The sequence below is a fragment of the Anser brachyrhynchus genome, assembly GCF_964034855.1.
Source record: "Anser brachyrhynchus genome assembly, chromosome: 17".
NCBI classification, from domain to species: domain Eukaryota; kingdom Metazoa; phylum Chordata; class Aves; order Anseriformes; family Anatidae; genus Anser; species Anser brachyrhynchus.
Window position 1 is genome coordinate 8,594,826 of NC_137710.1, and position 12,269 is coordinate 8,607,094.

General features: G+C 41.9%; 2 protein-coding genes across 5 annotated transcripts in view; both read left to right on the forward strand.

The window, feature by feature from the left end:
- Nucleotides 1-12,269, forward strand: part of TXNRD2 (thioredoxin reductase 2) — an 83,284-nt gene that overhangs the window by 53,044 nt on the left and 17,971 nt on the right. For 2 of the 3 annotated variants that reach the window (XR_013940405.1, XR_013940406.1), the window contains one exon: nucleotides 4,667-4,820. The gene's annotated coding sequence lies outside the window, so the exon portion shown is untranslated. Of the gene's footprint in view, nucleotides 1-4,663; nucleotides 4,821-12,269 lie in introns of those variants that run through there. The other variant, XR_013940407.1, reaches the window with a different exon arrangement.
- The window catches only part of GNB1L (G protein subunit beta 1 like), a 41,793-nt gene continuing 36,925 nt past the window's right edge, over nucleotides 7,402-12,269 (forward strand). For both annotated transcript variants that reach the window (XM_080559800.1, XM_080559802.1), the window contains exon 1: nucleotides 7,402-7,560. In XM_080559800.1, the coding sequence (XP_080415926.1) occupies nucleotides 7,417-7,560 (144 nt within the window). In that variant the 5' untranslated portion in view covers nucleotides 7,402-7,416. The remainder of the gene's footprint in view (nucleotides 7,561-12,269) is intronic.

Consider the following 12,269-nt stretch of genomic DNA (forward strand, 5'->3'; position numbering starts at 1 on the left):
AAATGTTGATGAATGTCTGATCCTAAAAGTAAACAGTTTGATTTTTTTTTCTTTGCGAGTCAGGGGCCCTCTAGGGTTTTATCTGATTTTGACAATCTGCTGCACATTTTGGGCCTGGAGCATGGTTTTAATTGTTACATCACAAAAGTTGCCAAATAATGTTGAATGCTCCTTAAAAACTCTCTCCATTTTATGGAACTTCTCAACGGCTTGACTAATACAATAATTACTTGAACTCGGCTATGTTGCCTAGTGGCAAATGGAATTTTTTCATAATGATGCTGTCTGTCGTTAATAGCAGGATTTGTTCTTTCTCTCAGCGGGAGAGAGGCCAGAAAGCCATGGTATCTGTCTTTTTTAATGACAGCCAACAGCAAATGGATAAAATAATCAATTATATCTACAGCTAGGTAGATAAAGTATAATTTATCATGTCAAAAACAAAAATGTTTTTAATTGGGCTGTTAATCATTTTGTAATTTTAACTAAAGAGATGAGGGCACTACTTTACGCTTAGACATCACTAATATTTCATAAAACGTTAGCTGTTCTTATTATAGCTTTAATAATAGTGTTTACTACTAACTGCCAAAATATAAAATGCCATTTCTGCTTTCATTAGCGGAAGCCTTGGCAATTATAAAGGACTGTCCTTTTATTTTTCTCTTTTAGAAGGGTCCAGAAGAAAGAAAAGGGTCCAGCTGACTAATTAGCTCTAACAGTTTTGAGAATATGCAGATCTTTCTGTTTAATTAGGAGTACCCATGCTAGTTACCACCAAACAGGTTAATGAAATTGCTTTGTTTTGTTTTTACGGGAAAGCGTAAAAGCAGATCAGTTTAACACCAAAGACTGAAAGTAGGGATTTTTTTTTTTATTTTCAGCCACACCTGTGCTGTATTGTGGGAAGCTGGGCAGATCACTTAATCCATCCTAACTTGTTCTCCCTGTCTGTAACATAAGTGTTAGGTGCTTCATCAGGCTTCCATAGAGTATATTAGTGGTGCACCACCAGAAGTGGTGAAAATTTGATTAAAAAATAGCAAATATATGGGGGGTTGGCTGCAATAGGAGCCTCTCCAACACCCTTTGAGGAAGGAAATAGGAAGTTTACAGCTGGAGCTAAATCCTCCCCATATTATAACTAAAAATGTCCTTGTGATGCCTAATTTCAGGATCAGTGGGAAATAACCCACCAGAAAAATCTCACAGAACTGGAATACTTTGGCTGTCTATTCTTTTGTTATTATTCCTATTGATATCATGACCAGATGACCTGTTTAGTACCGGATTTCTATTTTTCCTATAAATTCTACATTTAAAAAATGCCAGCCATGCTAGGAAGAGAAATGTTGTGACTGTTGAGAGGCCCTGTGCCTGAAATACAACAGAATTACTTCCCTGCTTCAGAAGTGTCTTGCAGAAGCCAATGAATCTCCATTTCTTTTAACTTGGTTTCCCTCAGAAAAGCTCTACCTGCCTTAAATCAAGAGGTGGTCTCTAAAGTACCTGTTTGGGAGTAGAACATGCACATAATGTTGTTTGGTAAGGGCAGATTTCACTTTTGCTGCTACACTGTTCATTTTTTATTTTGGGGTTGTTGGTTTGATGCTTTGTTGTTGTTGTTGTTATTTTCTTTTTTTTGGTTCTGAATTTAATTTTATGTCCACAGCATCTCCCAGTGATGCATGTAACACAGAGAGGGGCAGAACTGCCTTTCCTGTAACTGGATCTTCCCTGAGAGTGGAGGAAATTTAGTTGGATTGAGTAGGTTTTTTTACAGGTCTAATGGCAGGATTGAGGCTGTATTCATACTGGGAAATAGGGAGGAGAGGCTCTGGGGCTGACTTGCCCAAGCATAAATAAATTGGAGGTACATGAACATTCAAAAAATTCCCAGAGAGTCACGTTGCACAACTTAATGGGCCTGGTGCCTTCACCTGTGCCAATTTTATGTGACTCTTAACTCTGGCATTAAATAAAAATGAGACTTGCTCTAATGACATCAACAGCCTGTGGTGAAGAAAATATGCTGCTACTTTGATACAGATCCCCTTTTAAGGAGGACACAGTAGACAGCCAAGGCACTTTTTCCCATCTGGTAGGTGAATGTTACGATTCCTTGCTCAGAAACGTGCTCTCAACAACACCCCTCCGCTTTCAGTGTTACGCTAGATGATTTTTAATAAGAATATGGTTATCTGCTGCCCCTGGCTTTGCCACCTTGATTTTACCCTCCTTTTCCATTACATGAAAGGATGGAAAAGGAGGACATGCATTGGCTGGGGGAGGGGAGCAAATAGCACGGGGAGGGTGTTAAATGGACCAGCTGTTATGTGTGAAGTATCTGCTTTCTAATTGCTGCTGTTGGAATTCAGGGTAGAAAGGCACTGGCTACACTTAATTAATAAGGCAGGACTCACATAAACTCCAGCTGTGAGCATAGGACTGGTCTTTAAAGAATAAGCTCGGGAGGTGGGACAGAGAGTTTGATTTCCTTGCACTAAATCCCATCACATGCTGCTGGTAGTGTGTGTGTGTGTGTGTCCACTTAAGCCCTTTGGTTGGTCTGTCTGAACCAGACATGAGGTATCCGTTGCTATTCATGTACCCCACCCCAAGAAAAATGATCTGTGTTCAGAAATCAAATGTGTGAGGCTGTGTTTCATGCTATGGTGAAACTGCTGCGCTTTCACTCTGCCTTGGAATCCGTAATAAGTGGGGATGTTTGTATCAAAGGGATTGTTTCAGATATAACAAGAACGTTGGCTTTTGCAGATAGAGCTAGATTTAGGTTTGTGCCTTGGTCCTCTTTTCTGACTAGTTTGGATTTTGCATCCTGCCAGTATCCTTTTCTTATCTGGGCTCTCAGCCTCAGCAGTTTTGCTGCAAGAGTAGCACTGGTGGGGTGGTCATACAGCTGATGCCCCTGGACAATGTCCCCAGGCCATTTTCCAATGATCCCTTTGAGGAGCACAGTTAATTTCTCTTTTTTTTTTTTTTTTTTTTGAGAAGGGCTCAGAAAGATCTGTAGGAATTTCCCTGAACTATAGACAAGGCTCCTGTACCCCACATGAAAACGTGAATGGCACAGCATTCCCCATTTTCTTCTGTTCCAGTGCTCGATGCCACAGGACTCCCCCCCACACCACACCATCAGCACAAGGTCTTCCCAGTCAGAGCACGGCAGCGCTGGGAGCTGTGCTGAGACCAAAGGCTTCTTCCACTTCCCATGGGGTGCCACCTCTGGATTTCAAAGCTTGTTGTTTATGTGCATTACACTAGGAAACAGTGGAATCAGAAACAAAGGTGATGGGGATGTTCCCATGTTGTTAAGTCTGTTTTTACTCACTGGCTGTGGAGGGAAATGAGCTTCCTGCTTAAGGTGAGGTGTCATTTGCTGGCCGGAAACCTTTGCGTCCCAGCTGGCCTGCTCCTTTGGGTGCCACCAACCAGGGCAGGTCTGTTCCAGTGCGATTGCTCTCCCTCCCAGGCCCTCTCCTTTCCTGCCCCATGTTCCTGCCTTGCATCAGTCCTCATGCTACTCAGATGCATGTTAGGGTCAGCACAAGGGAGGGGACACGGCCATGTGGCTGCAAAAGGATTGGGAAAGGAGGAGTGCACTTTTTGGCATGGAGAGCCCTTGGGTAGGCCCAGCTGTTCGTTCTCACCACACCCTTCCTCCTCAGGCTGGAGCTGAGCAAGTCCGTGGTGTTTTCATGCCCCTTCCCCCCCCCCCCCCCCCTTGGATTGAGATCACCTATTGCCTTTCATAAGCTCCAAAAATGCAAGAACTCTTCAGATTTCTGGCCAGAGCCCTTTATTGTTTTTGAAAGGTAAAATAATCCAAGGTTCAAGCAACCAGGAGGATTTAGGTGTTTCACTGCTTCTGATTTCAGTGACAGCTAGGCCTGATGTGGGTCTGAACACCCAGACACGCCAAGGGCCCCACAGTCCCTAGAGGTAGCTGCATGAAGCTACACATCCCACACAGAGAAAAACAACTGTCGGGTGTTACAGCAGGTTTCCAAGCAAGAAAGGAGGGGTCTTGCTTCACAGTGCTCTATAAACAGCAGCTCTTTGTCTCCTCCATTTCTCTTTACCCCGAATGTGTTGCCGTTTTCAAAGGTTGGTTTCAAAGTGCTGATTCACAGCCACCAGCCGTATTGTTTTATCTGAGGGAGATTAGGGCTGAGAATGTTGTGGTTTTGTAGTGTAAAGACTCCATTGGAAATAGCAGTGTGTTTGACATGAGACTGTTATTTATGCTCAAATAACATCTCATTTAAGGATGAGGAGGGTGTCTTTTTTTCTTTTCTTTTCAAGTATAGATCAATCGTGTATGAAGGCGAACTCCCACTAAGCCTCCCTTGGCCCCTAATACTTTCATTTAATTCTTCTTCTGCTCTTTATTTTATGGTTTTGTCCTTGACTAGTAACATTTCTCTCTTGTTCTTCCTTACATGCGCCATAAAGGATGGGAAGAACTTATATTTAAAGCTCAAACCTTGTCTAGATTTAAGCTGTAAATAATGTTTTATACTGATTCTAAGATTATTAAAACCTTCCAGTTTGCCTCCCTCTTACTTTTACAGTTCATTGGAGTAGAGCGGACATACTCTTTTGAAACTTGTCTTAACTATTTCTGTTTTGATTTTGCAAGCAGCCCTGAGAAGATACAATCTGGCTGTATGCATTGTTAATTGGAAGACTTGCCGTAGGAATCCAAAAAAGCTGCCTGCAAGAGAACTGATCGTTGGCGTGGAAAAAAACATCAGAGAAACCCTGTAATTCTGAGATGTGGCTGACTTCCTAAATAGGTAAGTCTACAGTTGTTGAAATTGAAATCCAGTTATTTGGGGAGAGAAATGCATTAAAAATACAATTCACTGGAGAGGGCTGAGAGGCCTTTCATCATCAGTGAAAGAAATGAGGAGTGTGAGGAGATAGTTATGCTCAAGTAGTAACCCATTTTGGACAGCTGTATGAGCGAACACTGGGCTCTGTGCATTGCCTCAGCATAACTATGTATCCTGCTGATCTTGATACCAGGGCCAGGTATCACAGAGCCAGGCATCTGAAGCTCAGTTTTCCCTATAAATGCAGCTAAACCAGCTTCTGAATTTTGCAGAGATTCTCACACCATAGTGCTGAGCTGCTCTTCATTCTGCTTGATGAAATCTGCTCACCTCAGCCTGTGTGTCACAGGCATGGCCAGTTAGACAGGCCGTGCCAGTATTACAGACTGTGGAGCTGAGCACGTCAAGGAAAAATATCCATACTAGAGACAGGTACTGAAAAGCTGCTGAAAAGCCTCACGGTAGACAGCCTACACAACTAAACTATCTCCTCCAATTAGTCTATGGTCATCAATGAGGTAAATGTCTCTGCCTCCTGACCCAGACAGGGTGGAGTTTTAATAATAGGCATAAATCTATTGTGCTTCTCTCCTCATGACCTAACATATGCTGTCAGGGCAATGCATACCTCAGAGAAGGAGTAGAATTTATGTGTACAATAAAACAATAGAGCTTCAGTGATATCAGCTGTTTGATGAACTTTAATATATATTTGCTATAAAACAGGCAGCAATTACCAGAATGTGATACCCAAATAAAAATCCTTGATCCATTTGCATGACAGATCTTCAATTTACTCACATTCGTGTGAGAGACACACATAAAAATGATATCCATGCTTAAAATCACTTAGAAGCAGTCTGAAAGACCCCACAGTTGCAAGTGATACTGCAGTACTTAGCTAATACTCATGTTTCGATGGCTTTGCCTTCATGATTCTTCCAGTGGTTCCTTTATGTTTTCTGGTATTTTGCCAAACACCTGTGAATCAGCGCACAACAAATATTCCTGCCATTTAATTTAGCCTTGCACAGAAAGGCTATATTAGGCCTGCTGCAGACCTAATCCCAAACCTCTAAAGAGGTTTAAGGCACTCTGGTTTCACCTAATCCCGAAACCTAAACCAGAATCATTGAAAACCTCCATAACACCACAGGAATGGGCAAATAAAGGGTTTCCACTATGAAATTATTAAAAGGACACAGTGTATCTTTTGGATTTGAGACCTAAAGCTTTACCTAAGGAGCTTGGACTGTCCACAATAAAGTGTTTATTTTAAAGATAGGAGTTTGAAAGGTTTATTTAATGAGAGGGCTGATTCCACCCCTCCTACCCAAAAAAGAAGAGAGGTAAGCACTTAGAGGAGTGAAAAATGGGGAAAAAAGGATGATCAAGTAACAGGCAGTCAAAGAAGATGAAACCTGGGTTTCTGTTTAAGCCTCAGTCACGGAACTCTGTGAGAAAGAGCAATAGCAAAGCCCCTGGCGCACAACCAGACTGCTAGTCCCTGATGTTCTTCACAGCAGACATGTAAGGAAGAGTTATTGGTGATACAATAAATACATTGCTGCTGTTCAAAATGGAGAGTGTTTGAGATCTCTTACTGATGGGAGATAACATGTAAAAACGTGCACTGTAATGTGACTTTCAATTACAAATTGCATCCAACTGTAATAAATTTGATCTTGCATTAATTCATGTTAAATTAATTGGATTCTGTCATTCCTGAATTCTGGTAACCACCTTATCTCGCCATATAGCTCATTATCTTTATGTTGTGAAAGGGATATTTCATTTTCAAGGTGACTGCAGGGAATAGTAACTGCACCATATTCTCATAAACATCTAGCTCCTAACAAATTAAAGACCTGAAAGTATGCTGTACATGTGGTTTCACTAGGAATTGCATTTTATAGCAATGAACTGCTGTTCTAAATCTCTTAATTCATATCATTTCAGCAGAACACGTACAGAAGTAGGGGGCTGTATTTATGCATTATAAAATACTGAAGGTATTTGTTGGTGCTTAGGACATTCTCCATAATGAGAGGCATACACTCAGTGTGCTGTGTCCGAGAATCAGCATTCCTACTGATGACGGGTTTGAGATAATTTGAATAGAAATACAAATTCTGGATTTACTTTGAAGAACTCGGTGAGATTTTCATCAATAGAAACAGAACAGAATAGCATGTAATAACACCGTGGTAAGCATTTAATAGCACTGTGGTACTCCGGGTGTAATTTAGCTTTGAAAGGCTCTTTGGCTCCACGGTCAACAGTGACAGAAAAGTTGTGAAGGATGTTTTATGTTTTATCAGTCTTCCTAGCTGGACTGACTGCAGCACAGCCCTCTAAGAAGGTCGTAAGTAATGCAGCTTTTCTCTCCCGGCCGGGTGCCACAGGCAGGTGATGCTTTGCTTCCCCTGAGCAAGTTTGGGTGCAGCTGGGGAGCAGCCGGGGCCTCCCCGCCGCGACGCCGGCCGCCCCTCAGCGAGCCCCCTCACACCTACGGCGGGAGGAGAACGGCGGCGCTGCGCCCCAACGCGGACAGCGCATGCGCGCCCCCCCCCCGCCATCAGCGGGGCATCACGTGGGCGCTCGGCGCTCCTCTGCGTCTGCCTGGTCCCCGGGCGGCAGGCCGAGCCGGCGGAGGATCGCCGAGTCATCGCTGTGCCGCTGCCCCACCCCTCCCCTCCCGGTGAGAGACTGGGGAGGGGGGGATCGCCGCGGGGGGGGCCCGGCGCGGCCGGTGGGGAGGGGGGGTTAGGGGCAGTGCGTCTGCGCGGGGGCGTCGCCATGGCAACGCCTCGCGCCCGGCGCGTGAGGTGAGGTGAGGGGCTGCGAGCACGGCCGCTGAGGCGACCGCCTCAGGGGGGCCCCGCGCACCTCAGGGAACGCCTCGCCTCAGCGAGCCGTAAGCGGCCCGGCCGGCTGGAAGGGGGGTTGTGTAACCGTAACGCATCGTCTGTGGGCTGCTGCACAGCCAAACCCGGCTTTGTGGCCAGAAAAAGGAGCGTTACTGAGGTGGTTAACGGCACGCGGCGGTGAGCGGAGCGCGGCCTGCTGCGCATGGAAACCGGCCCTGTCCCGGGGAGCCTTGTTCTGGGGTCGTTTTCTTACGTGCTCCAACGCCCTTCAGTTGAAAGCTTTTGCTAAAGTAATCCGTGGTATTGTTATTTAATACGACATACAGTAATACGAAAAAATAATACACTATTTATTGCCTGGATAGAGCGCTGCTCAGCGTGGTCTGGTCTCATAGCTGGCCGTACTGTGAGCTGGAGGCCTCCTGACATCCCTCCCATCCAGAGTGACCCGAGGCTTTTATATTTAATACATCATCATTTCGTAGTGCAAACTTTAATTCAGAGACAGCCTGCAGAAATCTACAGAACTAGCTTTTTATAAACACGTTTGACTACAGTCCCTGAGGTTTTATTTTGCTTACTGTCAGAAAAGAGTGGAAATCTTGCCTTAATGGATTTTTCACATATTGCTTCGTTGAAGGGGAAAGAAAAAAAAATCAACACCGTTCATTAGTCTTTGCATAGTACCTAGCCTGGGTGTGCTGCTCCTCATTCACTGAGGGGCAGCACCAGTATTTTCAGGTTTTGGGTAGCAGGCTTTACTTGCTTTTGCTCCCTCTACTGGCAGCCTGATTCTGCCGCGAATTATTGCAAATTTATAAAGTACGTGGGACGTAGTCTGTTACAGATATTTTCAGCATGGGCACTTTGTGTTCTGTGAAGCTTTTTGTGGGCCTAGCTGTCATTCTGAATGTAATCTTGCAGTGTTTGGATGACATCTGCATGCTGATAGCTGAAACTTGGATTCTTTTATTATACGTTTTTCTTCTCAGTTGTGGTGGTTGTTTGAAATGAAGCAAATTTATAAAACTCCATTATATGCCACTTTACAATAGAAAATCAACCAATGCCCAGATGCAATAACTTCATTTTGAAATGACAAGGTAAAAAAACAGACAAGGCGTTTTCTAGTGCTCTAGAAAAAATAAAGGACACGAGAGATCAAAATCACTGGGTAACTTCTGCTCTCTTTCTGCAAGTTGTTTGAAGAGCATTTCTGCATGCTGTTTAGTACAGTTTCTTTGTGACCTGTCATTCAGATAAAGCTCCCTCCACCAAACCTGAGTTTTAGCAGTATTTCCCTGAGTCTTTTAGAGTGGGCTCCGTGACTGGGAAGCATTTCATTAATAATTCGCCTTGTCTGCATAAGTTACATGGAATGCAGAGGATGTTTTATTTCTTTCTAACTAAATTTCTATATTTTAAAGAAACTACTGGCATAACTTATTCTTGTTTTTTTAACTTGCTTGTGTTTTTTAATTATTCCTGTTAACATTTTTATTGACTTGCAGGTAAGCTTGTTTTTTCTTGTTCGTGTAAAATATCCTGTGATCAGGAAATCTAACTTGGTTTGTTCTGGCTCAGATGTATCATTATCAGTTATACAGATTCTGCAGATGGAAATTATGTTTGTGCATGCACTGGAATAGCTGCCAGCTTCTAATTTCAAATAGTCTGGTTTTGGTTAATTGGTGTAAAGATTTTTTTAAGTATTAGAATTGCATACAGCATTAGAATGTGAACGTACTAAGAAGCAGATCTGTTGACTTAGTATGGCCATACCTTTACTGAATCTATTGATCATTTTAGAATGCATCAAGTTTCTTTTTGCAATGCAGCCCTTAACTACTGACCCGTGTATGTTCTTACATTCGAAAGAGACGTCTGTTGGCTCCGTATCCTATTGTACATCTGGCTATATTATGTTTTGTGTTTGCATACCTTTTATTTTTCGTTTGAGCACTATTTCTCTGCAAGCTCAGCTGTAACAACATAACATTTTGTTGGAATAGTAAGAACTGGAAATCAGTCAGTTGTAGCTAATTAGCATATATGGGGAATCTAATGCTGAAGATTCTCGTTTACCAATTTGTTGTCTGTGAAACGTCTTCATTGCAGAAAATAGCTACTGTGACTACTCTTGTATAATTGTTTTCTTGCAGATAGGTTGGATTATAGATCTATGTTAGATTTCCGAGGTCGTGAAGACAAATTTAGTAATAATTAAAAAATGGTTGAACTTTCCTTTCTGAATACCTTTTCTAAGTTGTGGTACTGATACGTTACTTCTGTACAAACTTGAACCTCAGCACAATATTACATGCTTGTGGGTATGTCTTACAAAGAGAAAAGGTCAGCTGAGTGGCTATAGTAGCACTTGGATCCAAAACCAAAAAAAATCAGTGTGGATGAATTTATGTTTTCTTTGTATGAATGCAGTTTAACTCACTAGAATATACTTGGTAGTACAAATGAAGGGTTTCAAATTAGTAATAGCTTGAAAACTTCTTTAACTACTGGTGGTTTTTTTTGAAAATATTGGTCTCTGTGGAGCAGTAAAAGTGATCACAAAGCAATGAGAAAGAAAGAAATCTGCAAAAAAACCTGCACAATTTTTGCCCAAGCAAAACAGCTCCCTTTTGAGCCTTGTGCTGGCACAGTTGTATAATAAAAAGTGGACTCTTTGCTTTTCCTAAGCAATATACATATATATGTATTTCACAACAGTAATGAATGTACTTCCTATGGTACATTTTAATTATATGCAGCTAATGATGGCATAGCTCATCTTTTCCAGCATTGTTTCAATGGCATTTATGACTTGGTGTAAGTGTTCTTATGTTGTGGGATTATTTGAAAGAGCTGGTACTTTGAGGGATGTCAGGTTTGCTGTGCTGAGAAAAGTGACTCATTAAACAATAGGTGCTTGTTATCAAAAGTAGATTGTAGGTCACGTTTAGGTGACAAATGTTAGAGTCCGCAGATTTACTTAAAGGGGTATCACTGGATATCATTTAAAAAGGCATATATCAGCCTTGACAGTTTCCAGACCACTAAGCTGGAGAATCCGGGCTGTGTCGTGATTCAGAAGCATTTAAAATATGAATCAGTCTTTTCTGCATCTAAAAAGTGGAAGTTACAGGGAAAACCACTGTAAATGGATTTACCAGCACTGCTCTTCAGAGAAACTTAGAATTGTTATATCACACTAAGCAAATTAGGAGTCTTAGGAGCAAAAAATCTTCTAGTCAGCAAATTAACTCTCTCACGATTTATTTTTAAAGGTCAGAATGTGACTGTTAGAGTCAAAAAAAAAATGTACAGGAAAACCTTCCCAGGTGATATTCAACCCTGTCTTAAACCTCTGAGTTTGCAGTGTTACGTTTTCCAGAGCAAATGTTGGGTGTAAGGTAAAGCTGAGCAGGAACTATTTGAAAAGAAATGTAGAACAGAGGCAGGTTTTGTTGTTATTGTTGTTTTGTTTTTAAGCTTATTTGATTTAGGGAAGGGAAGGATTCTGCTTTAAAATGTACCAGATAGGAATCTTAGGACAGATTTTTCACACTCAAACAGCTGGAGCAGCTGTATATTCCCCACTGAAATGAAAATGCTACACTTCAAGATTTAGAAAGGTAAAAAGTGTGACGAGAGCATTAAATAGAAGGGCCATATGATACCAAAATTTAGCTCTGTGTTTATTATAAAGAAAATCCTAGTTGTAGAAGGGAAAAAATGAACTTGTTCCACCACTTTCTTTTTTTCCTCAGGAGAAAACACAGAATATATCCTAGGTAATAAATCTGTTTTATGGCTCACATGAGAAAGGGTGGAGAAACTCCCATTATTTTCTTCCCAGAAATTGAAATGCACATGAGCTAACATGGGAGACACTGGGATTTTCATCCAACAAATGCACAGCTGGCTTCTGCTTTTATTATTTTTCTAAGCCTAATCATTTTTCATTTGATTAGCTGGTGGCTGACAAAACTATCACTTGTTCAGTGTTTTGTATATTTAGTAGACTAGGTGTGATGCAAAAAAAGATATTGTAATACATACCCAGAAGCATAGCTCAACTTGTTCAGTTGATGAGGAATTTCTATGTCCCTCTCCCTAAAATGCAAGTTTCTATCATCAGGTTTTGAGTTTGAGTATCGAAAAAGTAACTGCTTGAGAACTAGAGACAGGAGAATTGTGTAAGCATTTAACACTTTTTTTTTTTTTAATTCACATTATAAAATTGCAGGATGCTCTATGCATACAAATAGATCAGCAGGAATCAGTTGGAAGTCCACAGGGCCAATTTTGCCATGAGAAAGTGGTGAGATGATTTGAGGAAGGAAAGTCCTAGTTAGTGCTAGGAGGTGGGGGAAGACGAGCTGCAAACAAGGATTTCAGTGTTCACAGGGTGAGTTGTGCTTTATTGGATCAGTAGGTTTTGCAGAATGCAATTTTGGAGAAGACCTGTGGACACGCTGGGGGAGGGAAAAAAAAAGCATAATGAGACAGAGTGGTAAAGTGAGCACGCACGTAGATGTGG